The 25,531-nt window shown below is 36.1% G+C and overlaps 1 protein-coding gene and 1 long non-coding RNA gene across 3 annotated transcripts; one reads left to right on the top strand and one right to left on the bottom strand.

Annotated features, from left to right (window-relative positions):
* Positions 1-249: 249 nt before the first annotated feature.
* Positions 250-20,205, top strand: usp12a (ubiquitin specific peptidase 12a). The gene is given in 9 exon segments (NM_001083556.1): positions 250-315; positions 8,343-8,423; positions 8,513-8,726; positions 10,059-10,291; positions 10,420-10,496; positions 14,179-14,262; positions 14,358-14,555; positions 16,654-16,732; positions 19,426-20,205. Coding segments are annotated over 9 exon segments (1,116 nt in total). The 5' UTR covers positions 250-267; the 3' UTR covers positions 19,528-20,205.
* On the bottom strand, positions 9,477-21,609 carry LOC141380677 (uncharacterized). 2 transcript variants are annotated; one of them, XR_012399317.1, is made up of 3 exons: positions 21,519-21,609; positions 20,238-20,344; positions 9,477-10,531 (listed from the first exon to the last, which is right to left on the bottom strand). It is a non-coding gene; the product is annotated as an uncharacterized lncRNA (long non-coding RNA). The 2 variants fall into 2 exon arrangements; XR_012399316.1 differs by lacking the exon at positions 9,477-10,531 and having other exon boundaries at positions 16,830-20,344.
* Between the last annotated feature and the right edge of the window lie 3,922 nt (positions 21,610-25,531).

Below are 25,531 nucleotides of genomic sequence, written 5' to 3'. Positions count from 1 at the left end.
TGGTCTTAATGTTTTTTCAATAGTTGGCATGTATTAAAATCTAGTTTGATATTTTTAATGATATATTTAATTCTCTTTTATGTCATATGTGTTTTTAAGCGTAACTACAATAATGATTTATCTATTTTCATAATAAACTGAATATATATAACCATCGGTTGGGCACTAAGACCCCGCGGATCTCCCTCTGGCAGGAACGCAGTCTGTCCTCACGGGGACTCCTCTTCGCCTCCGCGCGGTGATTGGGTGGAAGATGGCGCTGGGCGAATGGAAATCCTAATGACAGTTTCCAAATTTGCCTCTTTTTGTACCATGGTGAGTAAATATCTCTCGGAACACGGCTAATCGGACGCTAGCACGCGCGTGATATTGTAATCGTTCGCGTGCGGCTTCAGTCGCGGGAATCGGACTCCTTGGGTTGCCAGTTTTCCTCTGCTGCAGTTGCGAGCTGTCTTTATCCGTCTGTGTGCCTGCTATGATTTTTGACTTGGGCCTAAATAATTACTGGTATTGGCTGGATATACGACACAACCGTGTGGTCTGTAAAACCCGACGCCAGGCTTTTAAATTCGCCCGTCCTTATAGGATTTGCTGAAGGCAGCAAACAGAGATCTGCTGCTAGCTGCTGAAGCTGAAGTGTCATTCAGCAGCACGGGTTATGATCGCGAGATGTGCTTAATAAGCGCGAGACAGTGACATCTAAATGATCTCTGTCGTTTATTTCTGTGTAATAAAGCGTTGAGAGTGATGTTGTGTTGTGCATGGTAAACGTGAGCATCATGATGATGATGATGTAAAAGGCGTTCAGACAGTCAGTGTACCTGTGCTTCTGTGCTAAGCTGTTGCCAGTGCGGTCACATCGTGATTTGATGGTCCCATCCCCTCTCTGCATCTCCGTGTCCAGTGTTTGCCTTCATAGCTTATTTCTTTGATCTGCCTTTTGATTGGTATTCACATTTCCGTCGTTGAGTTTGGGCTCTATGTGTGTCGTAATGACGGTGGAGAAATGCTAATGCGTGCTAATGGAATTTTACCTCTTGAAATGGTGTGTATTTCATTCTCTGGCTGTGTTTATGGTCACATTTGGATGTTTTGGGGGGAATTGGGTTACATTTTTTTAATCAGTGGATCATTTAAAATGACTGAAAGGGTTTCTGGTGCATCAAACGTCATGGTAACCATAGTTTCTCCTGTAGTTATTGGGTCAAAGACGAAAAGGGGGGTCTAAGCGTCAAAACAGTCATGCAGCTTCATATTTGTGCCCCCTGTGCATTTACAGCAGGGCCGTAGTAAGCCTGGTGAAAGGGATGCTTGTTGTTTTTCTCAAAACGTGGATATTTTTGCAGTAAATCTGCTTGTTTTCTATTTAATCATGAGATTTAAATTACTGCATTTTAGTGACATTTTAATCACTATTTTGTAGCTGGATTAGCTTGTTGAATGGTCGTCATAACCACACTTTATAATGTACGAAATGTTTCTTAAAGGTTTAGACTAAAGAAATATAAATACATATTTATTTTTTTAAGATACAAATGTATTACATCATATGTTATTAGGAAAAAAATAGGAATCTGTTAAAAATTTTAATGAAAAACTGTAGCCTGTCATCATTTATTATGCAAATAACAAACTGGCCTGCACATTCAACTTTGCTCATTCAAAATGTGAGGATTTGAATTAAAAACAGGGTTCGTATGGTCATGGAAAGCCTGGAAAAGGAATTTTGACATGGCATTTTCCAGGCCTTGAAAAGTTTTTGAAAAGTCATGGAAAACAGATATCTGTATACTTGAATATAGGTTAGTTTTCTTTAATTCTTTTCTGTCCTTGGCCAATCACATACTCTCACATTATTAGTGCGGCGTAAGCATTATCTAAATAAATTTTATGTAGACATAAGTATAAATTGGGTGTCATGGTGGCACAGTGGGTAGCAAAAACGCCTCACAGCAAGAAGGTCAAGATTCAAGCCCTAACTGGCTCAGTTGGCATTTCTGTGTGGAGTTTGCATGTGTTCTCCCTGTGTTTGCATGGGTTTTCTCTGGGTGCTCTGGTTTCCCCCACAGTCAAAGACATGTGGTACAGGTGAATTGGGTAAGCTAAAACTGTCCGTAGTGTATATATGTGTGAATAAGTTGCAGCTGGAAGGGCTTACGCTGCGTAAAATATATGCTGGATAAGTTGGCAGTTCATTCAGCTGTGGCGACCCCAGATTAATAAAGGGACTAAGCCAAAACGAGAATTAATGAATAAATAAATATAAATTTAAAAAACTAAATTGTTGCGTGTTTTACGACATGCTGTATTGAATTCTAACATGTATTGTTTTTTACCACCCTTATGTAGACATTGCATGAAACATTAGGTCATAAAAATTAACTTGAAAGTCTTGGAAAAACCATGGAATTTTAGTAGTTAAAATGTGTATAAACCTTGTAAAAAATGTTAACATAAAAATAATAACAATAATAGAAATTTTTCGAGTCTCTCTTTAAAAAAGTACATTTGAAAGTGAATGAATAACAACAATAGCCATATTAATAAGCCTATGCAAATCAATTTTAATATGGGCCATTAGTTTTGGTCCTTTATATTGTTAATTTTCTATTTCAAAAATAAAGTCAAGGATTAAAAGGTCCAGAATAAAAGTTACTTGTAAAATATTGTTCTATTTGCAAACAACACAGTAGCGAAAGATGACTTCTTTAAGTCAGATTGGATGTTTTCTTGCACAGCTGTATGTTGCTGGACTCATGAAAAAGCATCGTTTGCATTGGCAAAAACTGATTAGCTGAAGTCACACTGAAGTGACAGTCAACAGAGGATTCAGCTTGGTCTTCAAGCCTTTTTTGATGGGTTATTTTCACAAATTATGATGGCACACGGGTGCACAATATATCGTTTCAGCATCGATATTGCAATGTGTGTGTCCCCAATAGTCACATCGCAGGAAATGCAATGTAATTGATCAGCACAAAAGTTGAGAACACATGGGATTTGTGAAGTCATTGCAAAGTAGAACCATAACAGAGTGAAACTTTGAAGTTTAAAGCCATTTCAGGGGAGTTTAAAGTATTTAGGCCAAAAGTACATTTGTAACTTTAATAAAGAATACTTTTATTGAATTAATACAATGAAGACTATGCAGTATTTGCACATGAATACTGTTTGACTTTTGGGAAAACCATAAAGCACTGTTTATTTTAGGTTTTTCATTGCTCCACTGTAACTATTTTGCTTGCAATTTGTTTATTATTTTTTAATACATGATTTACACCCTTACATCAAAATTAATGATTTCTTTTCAAAAAGAGCTATTCAAGCCATATGTTAAAATTGTACTCATTCATTCATTCATTCATTTTTTTTGTTGGCTTAGTCCCTTTATTAATCCGGGGTCGCCACAGCGGAATGAACCGCTAACTTATCCAGCATGTTTTTATGCAGTGGATGCCCTTCCAGCCGCAACCCATCTCTGGGAAACATCCACACATACACACACTCAATAACTACGGACAATTTAGCTTACCCAATTCACCTGTACCACATGTCTTTGGACTGTGGAGGAAACTGGAGCACCCGGAGGAAACCCAAGCGAACATGCAAACTCTACACAGAAACGCCAACTGAGCCGAGGCTCGAACCAGCGACGTTCTTGCTGTGAGGCGACAGCACTACCTACTGCGCCACTGCTTCGCCAAATTGTACTCATATTGCAATATATATCACAGAAAAACAAAACATTGCAATGTCAGATTGTTTAAACATTGTGCAGCTCTAATGGCATAGCTCTCAAATGAGCTCATGTATGGGACAAATTCTGGACTTTTGTCAGTTAAGGGTGGGTCTTTCGAACCAACCGAACCCCTTGGCTATAGGCCTGTAAAGGTGTCCGGTTAAATCAAGTTTTTAATTTACTTCTGAAAAAGTCTATCATCATACATGTACTTTTATTACAGATAAAATGTAATTTAGTGTAACAATAATTTATAAGAACTTTATAAATTAAATTTAAAATGAAGGCAATCATTTGGTGTGATTTTTTTTCTAATGAATTATTATTGGTTATACTTATGTTTTAAAAAGATGCAGAATAAGTAAGTTTGTCATCAACTTAAATTTGTTGTTATGTAGAACTGGGGCCTGTTTCAGAAAGGAGGTTAAGTGAAAACTCAGAGTATTTTAACCCTGAAATGAGAGAAACTCTGGGTTTTCAGTTTCAAAATGGCAGGTTTATTAAACTCGAGAAAGCAGGGTAAGTCAAACCTGTTTCTGAACGAGATGTTACTTTAACTCAGAGTCAGTTACCGTGGTAACTTACTCTGTGAACCTAACCTGGTCGGGAGCAGGTTTTGTTCTCCAAACTCAGAGTTTCTGACGGTCTCCTCCCCTTAGCCTTACGTTTCCACCCACCTATTTTAATGCTCATTTTGGAGATGCGCATAAAAACAATTGATGGAAGCATCATGATGCACATGGTCTTATGATGTGTAATGATCAGTCTGTGCAACATTATTATTACATTTAATTCACAGCCTTAGCATATGGTTCGAAGTGTGTTCACAACAATCTGAACCTATATAGAAAAGTTACCATGTAGGTTTGGGCTGCACATACATCATTAAACATCAGGAAGCTTGAGCTCCAGCCTGTCATGAATGCACTCAGGCTGTGATTTAAAGGCAATAATGTTATAAATGATTCAGATTTGTGCACATTTGGCTTCATAAAAACTAAATGTATTGTCAAGAGCCATGGGATTAATTTTATGTGGCCTGTATAGGGTTTTGACTCTCAAAGTGCAGTTGACTTGCATTATCCTTAAGGACTAGTTTAATATGCAAATATGAAAAAAAAGTTTCCTACATCTTGGATGACCTATGGGTCAATTGATTAATTTATTAATTCAATTAAAAAAAGGGTTGCTTATATGAACATGAAAAAAGTTGAATTGTATTAGTAACAACAGTAACTGTGTGGTAGAACTTGTGGTTTAGATTTTAGGGCTGCACAATGTGCCCAATATTGGAAAAACTGACATTGCGACACATCATTTTCTGTGATACATATTGCGATACTGAGTATATGTTCACCAGATGACTGGACTAGCTATTAACTTTATGGAAAGAATTCATCATTTTTTACTGATTGTGATGGTTTTGTAAGGTAGAGCATCTGCATAAAATGTAAAAACTAGAGCTGCACGATATATCGTTTCAGCAGTGATATCTCAATGCATGCATTCGCAATAGTTACATCTCATAGATATGCAATGTTGAGGTGGGATTACATTTTCGCACAAGTCAGAGTTCAGAAGACAGGATTTTGTGGAGTTATTCCAGTGTTTAACCTTAATGGAGTGAAATTGCATCTTTTTAAGGCTTGAGAGAGATTTAAGTATTCAGGCAAGACATTTTACCAATAAGTAGTGTAATAAAGAATAATCACAAAGTATGCACTGCTTATTTCACCTTTATCTTTGCTTTATTGTATTTATCTTGTAATTTATTACATTTTATGAATGATTCGTTCCCTTACAGAACCATCTCAATCAATCCAAATTAATACATTTGTTAACACTTTAGGGACCAATTCTCACTATTACCTAGTTGCTTGTTGGTTCATGTTGCGATTTTGACTGCTTGTTCGAACTTATAAACTACATATTCTGTATGATCTTATTCTGCCTCCCTAACCCAACAGCTAAACTACCTTAATATCTATTAATAAGGAGCAAAAAAGGAGTTTATTTAAGCAAAAGTTAGTTAATGATTTGCTAATAGTGAAAGTTTGACCTTAAAATAATGTGTGACTTTTTTTTTTTCAAATAGTGCTATTCAATCATTTGTTGAAATTGTTTAGATACAGTATATCACAATATATATTGCAGAAAAATAAAATGTTGCAATGTCAGATTTTTCCATTATCATGCAGCCCTATGATAAACCAATCACAAGTATTGATAAATAAAGTAGAGCAAAGATGCAAGTGATCAAAACAGGGCTTTATGGTTTTCTGGGAGTCTAGCAGTATTCAGGTATAGTGTTATCATGATACTGGAATTTATAATGCAATACAATACCTTAAAAGATATCGATATATTCGATTTTCAATACCGTGGGTTAGGGCAGCATGATATTGGAAAAATCGGACATTGCGATTTTAGTTTTTCTGTGATAGAAGACATTGTGATACCATACAATTTCCCAGATGACTTGAAAAGTGCTGGAAGGAAATTTTTAAATAAGATTGATTGGGATGGGAAGTTAATTATGCATATAAAGTAATAAACAAATTACAAGCATAGATAAATACAAAAGTGCAACGACAAAAGTTTGATCAAATAATGTTTCATGCTTTTCAGGGCAGTCAAATAGTATTCAGCTACAGAGTTTGAATAATCAATGTAAAAAAAAACTGCGAAAGTCTTTACTGTATAAATAATTCAATAAACTTATATGTCATTAAAGTTTAAAGTTAGAAAGGGTAAAATTTCTTGTGCCTGAATACTTTGAACTGTCATGCCTTAAAAATATGTGCAAATGAGAAACTTTGACTTCATTATGGTTCAACTCTGCAATATACACAATTCTCATGTGTTCTAAATTCTTTCTCCTGGTCAAATATAATCATAACTCAACATTGCAAATCCTGCGTTGTGTCTATTGCTGATGTGCACATTGCAATGTTGATGCTGAAACAATATATCGTGCAGCTTTATCATGGGTAACCAATTTTGCAACATTAAAAGTAATCAAATGAAGTTAAAAGGGAAAAATAACTAAACCACATATAATGCTTATACTAAGTACATCAGCAGTCCTAAAGTCCAAAAGGCAATACATTACAAAAAAACTAAATTAGTGCAATCTCATCTTATTTTCTGATGAAAACAACGGTGTTAAAATCTTATTATTATCATTATTATAATTAATTATTATTTATCTTCCTGCTGGTAAAAAAGAGAGTGCAAGAGAGCTAAGCCAGTATCGACCAAAAGCACTATTTAGGTTCACAAATTAAATCATCAAATATAAAACAAACACTGTATAGTCTTCATTGTGTATGTGTATTAGGCATGGGACGATAACCGCTTTCAAGGTAAACTGCGATTTGATAAAGAAAAATTTTTAAAACCTCTAAAATTTCCTGTAATACCGTTTCTAAGGTATGATTAAGATTTTTTTTTTATTTATGTTTTTTTGTGCGTGTTTTAGGACAACAGTATCTCCTGCAGAAAAAAAAGATTGTAAAGAAATTTGTGTTTTTGAAACAAATGAAGACATAAGTCAATGATTCATATAAATTATTTAGCCTGACATGATTACTGCTCCAAAATATTATAAATGTTTCTCAAAATAAAATATTTTATGTTCAAAGGGGAAAAAAGTTCTTGTTTTTTACCCAATAAAAAAGAACATATTTTAGGCAGTAATCGCAAAAATAATGAAATCGTGATATTTTTATCTAAGGTTTTCATACCGTCAGAATCTTATACCGGCCCGTGCCAAGCATATATATATATATATATATATATATATATATATATATATATATATACACACACATATACACACATATACACACAGTTGAAGTCAGAATTATTAGCCCCCCCTGAATTATTAGACCGCTTGTTTATTTTTTCCCAAATTTATGTTTAACAGAGAGCAGATTTTTTCAACACATTTCTAAACATAATAGTTTTAATAACTCATCTGTAATAACTGATTTATACAGCTTAAAGTGACATTTAAAGGCTTAACTAGGTTAACTAGGCAGGTTAGGGTAACTAGGCAAGTTATTGTATAACAATGGTTTGTTCTGTAAATCATCAAGAAAAAATATAGCCAAAAGGGGCTAATAATTTTGTCCCTAAAATGGTGTTTAAAAAATTTAAAACTGCTTTTATTCTAGTTGGAAAAAAAAAAAAAGACTTTCTCCAGAAGAAAAAATATTATCAGACATACTGTGAAAATTTCCTTGCTCTGTTTAACATCATTTGGAAAATATTTTAAAAAGAAAAACATTGAAGGGGGCTTATAATTCTGACTTCAACTGTATATATATATATATATATATATATATATATATATATATATATATATATATATATATATATATATATATATATATATATATATCCTTTTAAATGTATATTTTTAAAGTCCCAAATATTATGATGTCTTGTGCCAGAACTGACTTGAATTGCTCACACAGACACAAGCCCTAAAAATTCTTTCCAGCAACTGTTTAAACTTTGTTCATTGATCTTTTTAGCATTGATATTGCACTTTAAAGCTTCTGTAAAAGGCTAACACTGCTCACCTGTTCTGTTTTAGGGCGCCAATGCCTCCGCTTTGGAGAAAGAGATCGGCTCGGAGCAGTTCCCAGTCAACGAGCATTACTTCGGATTGGTCAACGTAAGCGAAGCCTTTCCAAACACTCCAGTTTCTCCAGACGTCCTGTATTAATCATGCCCTGGAATCAACATGTGTGTTTTTATCCACAGTTCGGAAACACCTGCTACTGTAACTCTGTGCTCCAGGCTCTGTACTTCTGCCGGCCGTTTCGGGAGAAGATCCTCGCGTACAGGAGTCAACCGCGCCGCAAGGAGAACCTGCTCACCTGCCTGGCTGACCTGTTCCACAGTATAGCCAACCAGAAGAGGAAAGTTGGCGTTATACCGCCGAAGAAGTTCATTACGCGACTACGGAAAGAGAATGGTGAGATAGAAGGGATTGGATTTTAATTAGTTTCAGTGTTATTTCTTAGTTTAAGAATGGATTTAGATGTTGGCACCAATAGCTTTGTGGCTAGTGAGTCAACACATTGACCTTATTCTTCACTTAAAATTTGGCGCAGCTATTGGAATCTTTTTGGCTTCACACTTCCGGTCTCATTCACTTGCATTGGTTTTTAAACATTAAAAAAAGCTAGTGGTGTTGCAAACTGATATTTTTAAATTATATTGTTCTACTTTTTATGTATAGTCATGAACACACTTGTTTGTAGAGCAAGCAGTTTGATAAGTTGCTGGTGTTAATTATTCCTAGTCATTTTCACCATACATAACTGAAATGGAAGTTCTAAAACAATTGCAAAAACAGCACACTTCCACATTGGAGAATAAAGTTAATAACACTGGCTTGGGGTACTTTGTTGATCTCTTTCTCTGCCCCCTAATGCTTTCCTTTCTCCCTCGCCACTGTCCTGTCTAATAAAGTATAAAAAAAACTCTGATATAATTATTTAAAAAAACATGGCTTTAGATACTAGTTCTAGGTCATAGAAACTAAAGAGTTATAGTAGCATCACCTTTAAATAAACTATTTATATCAACACACTCATGGCAGTTCCTAACTGCTTTATGCTTGTGGATGAGTCATATGTATTTGTGCATTCATACTTTGTTGTGTGTTATGGTATGATCTGCTCATGTCCTTAGTGATCAAAAAAAGTCAAAAGACAAATTTAAGCGAATGCCCCTTATTAGCTTTGAATTTAATTTATTACAACTGTGGTCATTTTTAAACCTCAAAATAATATTTTTTATATTTAAAATGGTAGTTTTTTTGGTGCCTTTTTTTTAAATTATAATTCTAGTTCATTTTTTATTTGTATTTCACTGAAATAATAGTTTCTAATAACAAGCAATTAATTTGTTACAACCTTTATTAACGGTTATTATTGTTAAATACATCGTTTTATAATAGAATTATTTTTAAATGCTAAAAACAATGGTTATTAATTATTGTTTAATAAGAATTGTTAATGTCTTGTTAGTTAGCAATAATGTTAATGAATAGATCTGCAGAACCTTAATATATTAAAAGTTTTTTATAAACTATGTCAGAGTTGTAATATCTTCCATCTTTTTTGTGGACACACATATATATTAGTATTACAACTTGTGTCTCTTTATCATTTACACTTGTTCATTGTAGTTAAGTGAAATTCAAAATACACATTTTAAAGATTAAATAAGTACCCCCCCACAGAATTCATACAAGCACAATTTCTTTCTATGTCAATTACACTATTCTTTCTCACTGCAGAACTGTTTGATAACTACATGCAGCAAGATGCACATGAGTTTCTCAACTACCTGCTGAACACTATAGCAGATCTGCTCCAAGAAGAGCGCAAACAAGACAAGCAGAATGGCAAGCTTGCCAACGGCACACTCGATTCCCAGAACAATAACAGCACCCCACCCTCCACCACCTGGGTTCATGAGATCTTCCAGGGCACGTTGACCAATGAGACGCGATGCCTCACCTGCGAAACGGTAAAGACACCTCACGCAACATAACTGAATTCCCTCTTGTCCAATCAGAAGGTGTCCTGATAACTCTGCTGACTGTGATTGGCTGGGCTTTTATCTGAGGTGTGTCTTTGGACTTTGTTCTCTCACAGATAAGCAGCAAAGATGAGGATTTCTTGGATTTGTCAGTGGACGTGGAGCAGAACACTTCAATCACGCACTGTCTCAGGTCTGAAAGCACATTCACACTGAGACCCTGTGGCACTGGGCAAAAACAAAAAGAAGATTTTTCAGTTTGTAGTTTTAATCAAAAGTGGTTGACTCGATATTGAGTGTGGGATGCGAGAGAGCATCAGGGGAAGTGTGGTAATATTAATGTAAATCCACTGAGATTTTTCTATCTAGTTTGTCTGTAAATCCATGCAGTGCAGTACTGCTTATATACATCAAAGCTGCAAAGAGCCATGGATGAGCAAGTAAAAGGGTGTAACATGTCTGATGAATAGTTCAATTCAAGCACATCTTTCTGTGGCACAAAGCATCAAGCAGAAAGAGAACATCATTGCTCAGGAGCTAGGGCTGCACGACATTGGAAAAATCTAACATTGCGTTTATTTATTTTTTTATTTCGCGATATATATATTTATATATATATTTTGCGAAATGAATACAATTTCACAAGATAAGTTGAATAACAATTGGAAAGAATTAATCATTTTAGATTGACTGATATGATTGTTTAGGGGAGGGCATAAAGTATAATAAACAATCTACAAGCGTAGATAAATTCAATAAATAAAACTAATTTAATAAACAGCATTTTATTGTTTTCTGAACTGTTTCAGGTATACATGAATTGAATAATCAAATGTGATATAACACCTACACCAAAAAAACTGAAAACTCACATCACGTGACCACACACACACACTTTGGCATGCACTGCAGCCTATCTACCCAGATGAGAGCTGTGCTCAAAGGAGTGTTCATCAAGGATCTCCCGCTGGATCTAATCTCAGTATATTTGCTAAACGTGATATTTAATTCATCTTGTTGTCCCTATCTAACAACATATTCCCCAACTTTGGTCTTTTGAATCTGTTACTTGTTCTCAGGTAACGTGTTTTGGCTGAGCGCAAAGATAAGTTAATAATTCTTACCACGTACATTCTGTATATTGAGTAATTGCTTGCCTTTATTTCCTATAATGTATAAACTTATTGTACGTTATACTTTTATCATGGCCATTATTTATTATTAAAACTGATATTCAGCAAAAGAGAGGGCATGTTTCGTATTTTCAATGAACATGAAAAGAGGCAGTGATGTTAGGCTCCGTCTTGTTATGAATACGCATACAGTGAAGATGACGCTCATATATGCAGCACAACCCCTCTACATTTCTGCTGTCTGTTAAGTTGTTAATATCAAATAGCAAATCCTTCATGTTTTTATTTATTGTAAAGAAAGTGAAATAATGTGGCCAGAATGATGTGAAGAAGATTACAAAGTAAACTGTTCCCTTTGAAGATTCACCGACATTTCACTGAGTTTTCCATATCAAACTGTTTTCCCCCATTCACACTGAGACGAAGCAGCAGCGTTTTAGGATGAAAACGGCCTCTTCAGCGTTTCCAAAACGCACCGTTTTCGGTGCTCAAATACTCTGGCGTAGTGTAGACGGATGGCGTAACCGTAGCAAAACTTGTGCAGTTTCAAACTAAAATGCATTAGTTTAAACGGGGCCATAGACAGCACCAAGTTCTCTCTCTCCTTCACACACATAGACAGCAACAAACAAGATAAACACAGCATCACACTCTCTCATTCACACACATTCATACGCCTGCTCACTCGCTTGGGAGGCGGGAGCAATATTGTTAGACCGCCCACTCCAGTTCAAATTACACCAGTTACCGTCCACTCGGTAACATCGTCTACTTCTCCTCAAATACTTTACCAAAAATTAAGGTTGTTCATAAATGACAAATCATCAGTATTTTCAATTACATAATACTCTTTTTAGATTTCAAACACTGAAATATACATTAGTACTAGCAATACAACCATTTATAGGCCACAAAAAAAACACAGCTGTTGTCTGTAAAAAACATCAATAATCATGCTTTATACAGTATACACATTGTGTACATAATTAGTCATTTTGTGCTATGCATAGTTGTACTTTTGCGCATCCGGGTCAGTTTTGAACCACGATCTATTCATACTGGAAATCTGACATTGGCCACATTTCTAACAACAATGTGAACAGCTATGCAAAACAATGAGATCTGAGAAAAAAATCTGAATTGAGCATTAAGCCTCGCAGTGTGAACGTAGCCACAGTCACAGGCCCCAAAAAACACTTGACAAATAATAAATTATTTTACAGACTGTGTATACCCAAGATGTGTATTGCGAAAGATCACTTTGCGATATTGATGCTGAAACGATATATTGTGCAGCCCAAGTGAGAGCTGAGTTCACCTAACTTTTGCATCTTATTGCAACTTCTTATTGCCCGTCTTGCTGAGAATTCATGCAAATAGTCAAGTATACAGTAAAAACAATTCAGACACAAAAAATAATTTCTTAGGCTGTTTAAATGACGCGATAGCCAAAAACTGAAAGGTTTGTCATATGCGTTTTGAAAAACATTTACACAACATTTTGAATATTTTTGAAATGATCTGTGTTTACGCATGTCTGTGAAAATGGACAAAACGCTGTATTAAGTACATACAGTATGCTGTATTTTCTGCTGTCACCTTGTAAGTAATCAGTACTTGTAGGGAATTAACAATTTTTGTGTATAATTTGTTTGTTTGCGTGTATGCGTGCAAGATGCATCTCTACTTTTAGTTGTAATGTAAAGTAAGTCCATGGCCCATGGTAACCTTTGATTTGGCCTGCCACCCCATCTGAGAGGAAGAGTGATGGGGATGGTTTAGAGATTCAAATCTAATGTAACCTTTTGTTTGATTTGTTGAAAGCTATCTGTAATTAAATGTTTCAATTAAATATTGTAATTTAATCAGGTTTAGTTTAAATGTACGTACTGGATGGAGGACAAAGCAATTGGTGAGCAAAATAAGGGCAAAGGCAGATTATGCTTGACTAATGTATTCAGCATTAAACTCCACTGTTATCAGTTGCAATAAGTCATCATTTTAAAATTAATTATGCATTAGTTATTATGATTTAAGTCATGTTTTAATCTGTTTTTAAACATTATGAAATAAATGATTGAATCATGAAATTACCCATGGCAACTTTAATGTAATATAGTTTGCTACATTTACCTTCAGCCCACAGATATTTGTCTTTTGGCCCTTCAGATGAAAAAGTTTGGGCACCCCTCATCTACACTCTTCTAAATATGTACAATGCACGAGCATGGCATAATTTTTAAAGACTTTTGTTTTAGTTGTTTATGCGCACACAAGAAGAGTGACATTTTTTTTTTAAATAAATAAAAAATGTATGCGTTTAAAACAAATGTAATATATTTTCAGTCACAAAAACATCTTTGTCATGTAAACGAACAGGCAAAATGTAAAAAAAGTTCCTGTTTTTGGCTGAAAATGTAGTGTAAACGGCCTCTCAAAGCGACAGCAGATTAATAATATCCTGTTTATGCTGTTAAAATGAAAACATTTACCTCCCTTGACTGAATGAGTTTATTAATACATGTAAAATTAATTACGTTTATTTAGAATCCATGTACGTATATCTATACATGTGTCTATATATAAATATATAAATTTAGAGTTTTATTGTACCCATGCAGCTAAAATCATCATGAATATAATGACTTTGTGAATCAGAATCAAATCAGGACTTGTGAATCATCAGTCTTAAACATGTTCGCATTTTAATAAACCCTTCCTTTTCTAATGGTCTCCTTTCAGAGGTTTCAGTAATACAGAGACGTTGTGCAGTGAATATAAATATTACTGTGAGGAATGCAGAAGTAAACAGGAGGCACACAAACGGTAAGCATGCATTCATATCTGTCAGCTGCTTCCTGATTTTTCTTTTTTTTACTGGATATACTGGATTTATGAATGTGCTTGTTGTTTGACTCTAGAATGCGGGTTAAGAAACTTCCCATGATCCTCGCCTTGCACTTGAAGAGATTTAAATACATGGAGCAGCTGCAGCGCTACACTAAGCTAAGCTACCGTGTGGTCTTCCCTCTGGAGCTCCGCCTCTTTAACACCTCTGGTGACGCCACCAATCCCGAGAGGCTTTACGACCTGGTCGCTGTGGTGGTGCATTGTGGCAGGTGAGTCAAAGCAGGTTTGAACGGTGATCAGAATGGCTTGATAAGGGACAGAGATGTTAGGGTGTGCTTGTAAATTATTTTAGCATATAAAATTTACAGCTGCGAGTTTCAAATGGCTTTTGATATTCAGTGTAACATATTATATAAAACAATAATGGCGTACTTATTTTTTTTCTGTACTTGTTAAACTTTGAAAATGACAAAAAAAATTTGGATTAAATATACTTTTAATGCTATTACCCTTTCACACATTTGATCACACCAGTGTGATCAGTCTTGGCTTGTCCCAAGCAAGTGTTTAAGCATACAAGAACAATTCTAACATTAAAATGCATGTCGTCAACTGCTAAATTAAAATCTTCACGCTCATGCTGAGGCATAGGACGAGGAGCACAGTGTTGGTAATTTATCAATCAAATATTGTCAAACAAATAACACTTATTTTACGCTTCAGACATTCAAAAACTCACAAGTGCTAATAAAGCATGACATTTATGGTTTGTAAAATACATGCTGATCTCTATGGAGAAAGCAATAATATATTTTTTTTAAATATACTGTAATTGGAAGATGTAATTTATTCACGTAAGATACAGGCACGTTATATTACTCTAGAACATGCTTGCATTTTTGCACAGTGGTCCCCACGCTATAATGCGGTTCTCCTTTCACGGTCTCGCAATTTTTTTTTTGTGCAATTTAGCTTTTTTATTTTTTACAGCACATTGTGTTCTTTGTCCTGATCGGCTGTAGACCACTGTCAATCAATCTCTTTTGTGCCTCATACAGTATAGAATGCATTCCACTTGCCAAATAACATAAATCTTTGAACGCTAGCAGTGCGCTATGCACCATGCAAACATAGTTTTCAGGGTACGCACACTGTCTTTGTTTACTTCCAACTGTCATGTGCACGACACATCTGCTGTGACCCCCTTAAGGATAGAGTCTGCTTTTGCTTTGTGGATCAGTGACTGCAGGAAAAAGAACATTATGCTGGACGCAAATAGTATCCGCACTAAAGCTAAAAAGCTTTTTAAAAACTTTGCTGAAAGCAATGAATGTTTACGCCTGACAACATGTTTTTTCTTTGGTTTAATTCTATAACACTGGACTTAATTTTCTATGAAAGTTTGACATTAGAGAGTGTTTAAACTGAGAGAAAAGTGTATAAAGTGTGTAGCGAGGGCTTTTACAGCCTTAAAACATCTATAGTAATTGTAAAATATAAAGCTGTCTACTTTGCCAATTCCACCTATCCCAGGCTATTTTTAAAACGTAACTCCCGCAAAATTTGAGGGACAACTGCATTTCGTGAGAAAATGATGAATTATCATTTTGTAAATCCAGCAGCTATAATCTCTCCTGCAGCATAGATTAAATAAGTCATAGATTTGAAAAAAATATATATATGATAATTATTAAACCGTTTAAACGATGGAATAAATGTTCTCACACACATTTGAGAGTTGGACTATTAGATATTTTACAACATAAATAAGACGATTGTCAGTATTTGCAGAAAAAGGAAAAAGAATGAAAACACAATACAGATATACATAATTCATTGAGGCTCTGGTGTCATGTGATAAAGTTGACGTTTCGCCATGAAAATTTAAAGCTATGCATTCTGTATAATAACAGTCTCTTAAACTCTTGCAGAGGGGTCAGTCTGTGTTTTTACAACTTTTGTAGAAAGGGTAAAATGAAAAGAATAATCAGATTTTTTGGCTATATAAACCATTGTTACTTTGCATGACATAATGAGTTCTTCAACTTCTTTTTTATATATGACAGTAAAACATCTGTTAGTCCTTTGTTTGTTTAACAGAAGGTGCACAACACTAAACCAAACAGGTCTTGTCACTTACAGCTCTTACATATTGTTGGTTTTCTGGTGATTTGAACAGATTTGTAATGTGAGAAAGCAAAACCCTTTATAAATGCTTTTTGTCCTGCTGTGATTGTGATTTCACAATACCCAAACAGAATCTTTTCATGCAAGATTGAAACTTTTTCTTGAAAAAGGAGAACTGTTCTGATTTGCTTCCTTGATTTGTGACTTAATGATGTGTGTGTGTGTGTGTCTGATTCACAGTGGTCCAAACCGAGGACACTACATCGCAATTGTAAAAAGTCATGATTTCTGGCTACTGTTTGATGACGACATTGTAGAGGTAAGTTGACATCAGTCACGTATAATAGCATCTGTTATTCTCAGAGAAATGTGCAAGTTTGGGGATCTCGGAGTTTGAAATAACAATTGGCAAGACTGGTACTTAAAATAAAAATCTATTTATCTCTAAAAAATGCTTTCTAGGAGTAAAACATTAAAATACAATCTAAAATGATTTTTGAATAGTTAATTATAAAAGAAAAATTCACAAATCAAGAAATGCATGCACAAAACTGTCATAAACCTGTTTACGAATGAATGCCATTGATAAATAATAAACTATATAAATATGCAAACTCTCTCACTCACAATAGTTATTTTAACGGTGCCTCACTACAAAAAGGTCACTGGTTTGAGTCCCGGCTGGACCAATTGGCATTTCTGTGTGGAGTTTGCATATTGGTGTGGGTTTCCTCCAGGTGCTCTGGTTTCCCCCAAAGTCCAAAGACATGCACCATAGATCACAGGTGTCAAACTCCGTTCCTGGAGGGCTGAAGCGCTGCACAGTTTAACCCATTATTAAATGCACCTTATCAAACTAATTAAATGCTTTAGGCTTGTTTAAAACCTACAGGTAAGTTCGTTGCAGCAGGGTTGGAAATAAACTGTGCAGAACCGCGGCCTTCCAAGAACTGAATTTAACACCCCTGCTATAGGTGAATTGTATAAACTAAATTGGTCGTTGTGTATGTGTGTGAATTAGTGTGTAAGGGTGTTTCCCAGTACTGGGTTGTGGCTGAAAGGCCATTCGCTGCGTAAAACGTATGCTGTAATAGTTGGCGGTTCATTGCGCTGTGGTGACCCCTAATAAATAAAGGACTAAGCCGAAGGAAAGTGATTGAATGAATTTTATATATATTGACATTGTGCATTTAGGCCACACCCTCTACATTGACTTTGTATTGGCGGGGAGCTGCCTACTTTGTCATTGTCATACAAGCTGTCATGTGACATGGTGTACAAAAAAAACCTTAAAACTACATTTTTATAAGCTACCAAACCTAAAGGGCAGCCCTAAGTGAAACAAAAGTGGATACAGGTAGTAGACATGAAGCATCAGGAGGAGGAATAGGTGGATTGTTTGTTTATGTGTGGCGTGAACATTTTGTCACTGGAAAGTCAAACATATCAGTTTTATATTGTATATTTCTGTAAGCTAAGCTGTAGTGTTTTTGACAGTATGTAACTTCTCAGAATGTAGATAAACCAGAACACTGTGCAAGTTACGCCATGTTTTCGAGTGCCATAGGTAAAGTAGCTTATAGCTAGCAACTAGTCCAACCATCATTTTAGTTTCAAACTAAATCAAATAGCTGTAATTATTGTAGTATTTCACGTCGGGCTGTCGAATCGAATGATTTATCTAACACAAGGAAGATTAAAGGGCACTAACCATGACTAATATAATTTAGTTTCTGTGTATATCTCCACTCAGGTACACATAAAGTGACCTCTTTTAGATATTGTTCTGTTTTTTTTAGCTGTTAGGCTTAGTTCACAGAACGTTTCTTAACCCACAACTGCTATCTGAGAGTGAAGTCTTTTAAAAAGCATGTTGTAAAATAAGTAACAAGATATGTAAATCAAATAATATAGTTTTATAGGGAATATGCAGTGCTCAGCATAAATGAGGATCCTCCTTGCAGATCTCTCTTTTAAATAACTATTTTCGAAAGGGAGCTTTGCAATAATATATTTGTTCATATACATTAGATCAGTCAGAAGCAAAGCTAAAACTGAAGCCAATCTAACAAAAAAAGATCACAGTCCAAAAATTAGGACACCCAAATTAATATATTTGTGGAAAAATATGTAAAATTTTAATAAAGAGAAAAAAAAAATGTTAGATCAGGATTTCTCAACCACGGTTCTGGAGAACGACCAAGACTGTATGTTTTTGATGTCTCCTTTGTCATTATAGGTCTATTAGTCTCTACTAATGAGCTTGTAATCTGAATCAGGTGTGTTTGGTTAAGGAGATATGGAAAATGTGCAAGGCTAGCGGTTCCCCAGGAACATGGTTAAGAAGCACTGTGTTAGATGACCAAGCTCTTATTTTAATGGCTGTAACTGCTTGATAAAACCGTTTAATAAGTTTTGTTTATTCATTCCTTTTCTTTTTGGCTTAGTCCTTTTATTTATCAGGGGTCCCCACAGTGGAATGGACTGCCAACTTATTCAGCATATGTTTTACGCAGCGGATGCCCTTCCAGCTGCAACCCATCACTGGAAAACACCCATACACTCTCATTCACACACTCATACACTACGGACAATTTAGCTTACCCAAATCATCCATAGCGCATGTCTTTGGACTGTGAGGGAAACCGGAACAACCGAAGGAAACCCACACGAACACTAGGAGAACATTCAAACTCCACACAGAAATGCCAACTGACCCAGCCGGGGCTCGAACCAGTGACTTTCTTGCTGTGAGGCGACAGCACAAGTTTTGTTTAAATGCACCAACATATATTGTCTATATTCGTTGAGAAATAGATGAAAATATTCATTTTTGAAAGGCAGGTGTACTCAGTTATGCTGAGCACTGTATATTTTTCTATAAATGCTTGGTTTTTAAAGAATTAAACACGCTAGATTGGGTGTTCAAGCTTAAATATTCACTTTGTTTCACAGATATGAGAATCCAGATAATTGCAAAACAATCTTTCTATCTTTTGTTTCTCTTTGTAGAAAATCGATGCCCAGGCGATTGAAGAGTTCTACGGATTAACCTCGGAAATTTCCAAGAACTCTGAGTCCGGCTACATCCTGTTTTACCAGTCCAGAGACTGAGCGCGGCCTGAGTGAGGCCAGAGTGGCGTCCCGTTACGGACACCTGTGCAGCAGCAGCGGCGGTGGCACGTCTGTGTGCAGAAGAGCCTGCAGCGGCGCCTCCACACACACACACCCAAACCCCACCCGTCCCAGCCCTCCCTCGCCGACCTCCACGCAGCAGCAACGTTGGACGCGATGCGGTCGCAAGGCCTTTTGAACGTTGTTTGTCAGTTGTATTTACGTTGTGGGAGCGTTTCATCACTCGTGTTCAGTCCTTTACTGTAGAGAGAATGTGTTTTAATGTGACAGACTGGGATTTGCATTCAACTTTCATGCTGCGACCTTTTGATTCCTGTGGCTGTGAGGAGGCTGAAGACATGTGCATGGGGGGAATAGCGGGTGTGTTTATTAAAGCGGCGGGGAGGGTCTAAACGCTCCGGGTGCGGGGCATTGCGGGTTATGTATTTCTACCTTGTACAGAGTGATATTTGTATAAATATTATGAGAATTATAATAATATTACTGATATAGCCAAAAAAGAGGATAGAACCAGAAAAAGATGTATAACACTATGGTGCACTTTTGATACAGTTTTGTAGATGTTGGAAGGTTCATGTGAGGGTTTGCTTGAGACGGCCTGTTGTGAAATTATCATTTTCTGTTTTAAAGAAAAAGAAATAAAAGTGTATACACCAAGATAGGATGTATGCATGCAAGCATGTACATACCAGCTATTTCCAGCCTGCTGCGATTTGATTGGACGCGTCTTTCACTCAGCCAGGCCTTGATGACTCATTCTTGGTCACTGTGGCCCCTCAGTGGCCGCTCACGATTACTGCAAGATGGAGATGGACTGCGTCTTACAGTCTTTTCACGACCAGTTACTTTCCTCATTTCTGCTTTCTCTGTGAATCTATTTCTGGGCTGCCTAAAGTTTCTCTTATGAAGGGCCAAAAACCAAACTTGCTTGAGGCTAGTGGCCTCAGGTAAACCTCAGGTCTCAGTGTGCCGAAGGTAAATATATCTTTCATGGGTAATTTACTTATCTATTTTATAATGTTTAAAAATAACTAGAAAAGATTGCTTTATATAATAACTTATACAGTTTTATTTTTACATTTTATAATGAACTTTTAGTTAAAACAAAAACAATCTCATTTATAACAGAATAGAGTTACACTAGTTTTTGCCTTGACTTATTTACCAATGTCTTCTGCACAGTCTGGTATCTGTCAAATGACAGTATTTACATTTTAAAAATCTGACTTATTTAAATGAAGCTTTTGATTTCAGTTTGCTTTATAGTATCTCAGCAATAAAACAATCAAAAATGATTACGTCAAATTAGACATGATGAAAGGGGATCTCCCTAACCCTCTCCATCATTCTCACTCTCTTCTCAGATGGGTTAGAGAGGCAAATCAAAGGTTACAATATAGTCTAACTTTGGGCTGGGAATCTATTTTAGACGTCAAAACCTTTCCATTGTCCAACATTTATCTGCTGAAAGGATTTTCAGAGGCATTTTAAAATTATTATTCAGTTATTTTCCCTATTATGTCAAATGCTTACATTTATCATATTACTTCAATCAGAATATTCTCTATTCCTCTACAGCTATGGAAAAAAGGAAACCACTTGGTTATTCTCAGATTTATAATTTACAGTTGTGCAAGAGTTTTGTTTTATTTTATGCTGATGACATTTTCATAATCATTTTTGTCAACCCAACACCAATTCTTTAACTTCAGGAGTGTAATAATAATCACTCTAAATGTAATTGAAATGATATTTAGAAAATGTTATCAGACTTTTTAGATTAAAGAAATGTTAATACATATATATACATAGCAAATCAGTAAAACTTACAAAATGACTAAAGTTGGAATATAAAAGCACATTTGGGTCCTTATCTGGATTTGGCTTTCCCAACAAGAAAGCTTGTTGGTCCCTGAAGTTCTTTTCATATCTTTTTATATATATTAATCTTTAGTTAAGCAAAAACTTACATTTTAATCGTCGAAGCTGCAGCACAGCAATTTTTTGGTCCTGACAAGATCATTCTCGAGCGTGTAGAAGTTCATTCAGTCAGTAAAGGCCAAGGCGCGAAATCAACCAAAACAATAAACGGAGTTTTCAGCGGTGACTAGTCTAAGCGCATCTCATTGGCTGCTTCGTTCATACTTGCAATGTGAATGTCTGTGATTGGTTAGAAGGCTCAGCGCTGCAAATAAACCACTATAACGGACTTGAATGAGGTGAAATGGCCGTGTTATTTCATTTCACGTTTCACTTTACGGCGACATGCATAATAGTTTGGTTAAATAGTTCAAGAACATTTTTTGACTCTAATATAGGCTATAATTTAAGATGCTTTTTTAAAAGCACTGTTCATTGACACAGATTCAGAATTTTATTAAATTAGCATAAACCATGATTATAACCGATATCTATTAACCCTAAACTAGTCTCTCCCGCTGAGCCTCGTTTCAGCCTGGAAGTAGCTGTTTTATCATCCGTCATCATCACTGACTGCGCAGTTTCGCCTATGAGGAGGTGAAGAGAGAGTCTGTCTGGGAAAGAGAAAGGCATGGGGATGAAGACTGCTCGGGTTAGAGGATGGAGGAGAGAGAGGAGAGGCAGTGGGGGAAGTGGGTGACACAGATGAGCATGCTGTTAATAGCACGAGCCCAGAATAGCTCTCACAGGGGAGCGACACAATGTGCATCTTTCCAGAAAGATGCAGGCTGCATATCAGATGCGAGACAAATGGGTCTCTCTACACACACACACACACACACACGTCGCAATACCTTCGAGGTCAATCAAAATCTATTTGAAGTTGTGGCTTTCTTTTTAAAGTAAAATGCTTTCTTTACAATTCTATTATAAGAGAATGGCTTTGCTCAATACAGTGTTTGATTGTGTTCTGCAGGATGCCATTGGTGCATCCAAAAAATGCTTAGTTGTGCTCTAAATTGCTTTATAATAATAATAATAATAATAATAATTTATTTTAATGGCCATGCATGGTGAGGGGCTAAAAAATATTTGAGAACAGGTGGTTCATTAAAAAAAAAACACAGAAGAAGTAAAACAGCATGTGTTCAATTTTACAAAAGTAACTATAACCACTGTAACAGTTTTTACAAATGTGAGTTACATACAAAATTGTAAAAGTTTTTTATTTTAATGAAAAAAAATAATCATTTAAAACAATTATTATTACTTGTATATCATCCGAGTGTCATCAGGAGAAATTGTCTTTGGAGGGTAGCATTTGCAATGTTATTTTAAGTGTTAATGCACAATTTTGCAACTTTTTAAATTTGAAAACACACACAAACACACACACACACACACACACACACACACACACACACACACACACACACACACACACACACACACAATACATATTAAAAGAAGAATGCACAGTCTTCCCAACCAGAATTAGGCCAAACAATAAGTACATTACAATAAGGATTGATTTGTTTGGTACAGTAAATAGCTGGTTTGTCTTTTATCTTGCTCACAGCTGTCAGTTTGTCTGTTTGGGTGCTCGTAGATCTCAGACTGTTCCATTGCATCAGGGTGTTCCTCAGGGGTCTGTCCTTGGTCCACTGCTGTTAAGTAATTATATGTTGCCTCTTGGCCAGATTATGAGTAAATATTGCTTGGGGTACCGCTGCTATGCAGATGACACTCAAATCTATGTTAGTGCTCGCTCAATCTGAACACTGCTACGTCAGTTTTATCTGCCTGTCTCTTATAAATTAAATCTTGAATGAGTCAAAACTTCCTTAAATTAAAAGGTTCCAAAACTGAGGTCTTATTAATTGGCACCCCTATTAAGGTTATGCAGTACAAGGATTTTACACTCGATTGATAATGTTCAACTGTCTCCTTCTACCCAGGTGCATAATCTTGGGGTGCTCTTTGATGCAAAGCTCAGTTTTAACTCCCACTTCAAACACTTAAGAAAAACTGCCTTCTTTCATCTCCGCAATATTTTACGAATCAGACCATTTCTCTCACGACCTGATGCAGAGAGGCTTATCCATGGCTTCATCACATCACATCTTAGTTTTTGTAATATATTTTTTGATAGTTTACCTACAAGTTCTCTCAGAAGACTACAATATATATAAAAATTAAGCTGCACGGGTTTTGACATACACATCATCACGCCACCATATTACTCCTTTGCTACAACAACTACACTGGCTTCCTATTAGATCACGGATTGATTTTAAGACCTTGATTTTAACTTTTAAAGCAATGCATGGGTTAGCACCAAGCTACATCTGTGACCTGGTGACCCTCGCCTACCCAGCCTGCAGTCTTGGTTCTGCATCGGGACTTACCTTGCATCAGCCATGGTGTAAACTCAAGACCATGGGTGGGAGGGCTTTTTCACACAGTGCGCCTAAGCTTTAGAATGCACTACCCATCAGCATTAGGAATGCCGCCTCTCTGGACTGTTTTAAGAAACTTCTTAAGATTCACCTTTTTAGCATTGCTTTTAACTTAGGATGATCATTTCATTAACTTTTTTATTCTATTATATGGTTCATATTTTTATTGTTTTATTGCATCTTTTATTGTTGTGCTGTTTTGGTTGCCTTGTGTTGCTAGTATTTTGCCTGTAGCAAATAAATGTATTATTATTATTATTATTATCTCCCTTGCCGGTCTCTGATCCCACGATACTATTTCCGAACCTATTTAAAAGTACAGAACATTAGTTTCACTTTAAATTTCACTCCCTACATATTACTCCCTTACCCTACAAGAAATGTCCTAATTTCTTTAACACAGTTCAGCACAAAACTGTATATATGCTTAACATACAGAAACAATGTTACCCAAAACTGTATATAAAAAAAATCTTATACTTTCAAAAGCATGTTTAACCATGAGCAATAGCCCCATGCAGAGACTATCCAAGGCACTTGGATATGGGGCACTTCAGATGATTTTGGAAGGGCACTTTTTATCCAAGACTAAAAAGGGCATGTGCACTACACAGGTTGAGCCCTATGTGTGCACGTGCCTGATGAACAACATAATTCACATAGCACCACAAGGCATCAGTATATGAAAAACAGGTACAGATAATTGAAAAAATCTCAGTAAAGTGCAAAATCTTTTAAATTGTAAGGCAATCGATGTGTCCTAGAAAGTAAATTCCATGTAGCCACCAGAAAGTCTAGTGATAAGCAAACACCTAGTGACAGTCCCGTGTCAGGTGTTCTCTGAGTTTGAGGTGACAGTCCTGAGTTCAAGCTTTGGCCATTTTCCATAGGTCTGAAAGATTGTAGGGTTTCAGGTAGGCGCAATTCTGGCTTTGGTTGTAACTAAGGGAAGTTCCAATGGAACTAGAATTGTAGGAAGTCCTGGTGGCGCAGGTGTAATGAGCGGTGGTAGGAGCCCTGACAATGTATTAAGAGTTTATGGCTGAGGGGGTAAAGGGTATGAGTGTTCTGCATGTCAGTAATGTACAGTTTCATGCAGTTTTAATGAATTATTTTTGCTTTTGCATGAGGTTTAGATACATCACGGACTTCAAAATTAACTGGGGTGGAACTACCAAAGGGGTATATGGATTGTAAAACCTCGTATGGGCCTACCCCACATGGATGCAGTTTGTTGTGGCGGTGTGCAGAGTCATTCACTAAAACCAAGTCACCCCTGTTATACGGAGTGAACTTCAAATGACGATCATAGTTCAGGCGTTGTTGTTCTTGAGCCTTATCTCAGAAAGAAATCGCAGAACGATAAGCACATGCTAGTCTTTTACGCACTTTGTTAGCATATGCTGCGAATGTGGCAGCTGTTGCTGAACAGGAAGCATTATTGTCCTGAAGTAGTGTGCTTAGTGGTGTTATAAGCCAATGCAACCTGTGGGAGATACTCATCCCACTCTGAACCCGAATCAAAAAGACACTTAGAAAGTTCATCTTTTAACATGCGATTAAAAGGCTCAACAGCTCCATCACACTGCGCATGATAAGGGGAT

The sequence above is a fragment of the Danio rerio genome, chromosome 24 (genome assembly GCF_049306965.1).
Source record: "Danio rerio strain Tuebingen ecotype United States chromosome 24, GRCz12tu, whole genome shotgun sequence".
In the NCBI taxonomy this organism is placed as follows: domain Eukaryota; kingdom Metazoa; phylum Chordata; class Actinopteri; order Cypriniformes; family Danionidae; genus Danio; species Danio rerio.
This window is presented reverse-complemented; position numbering and strand designations above follow the sequence as displayed.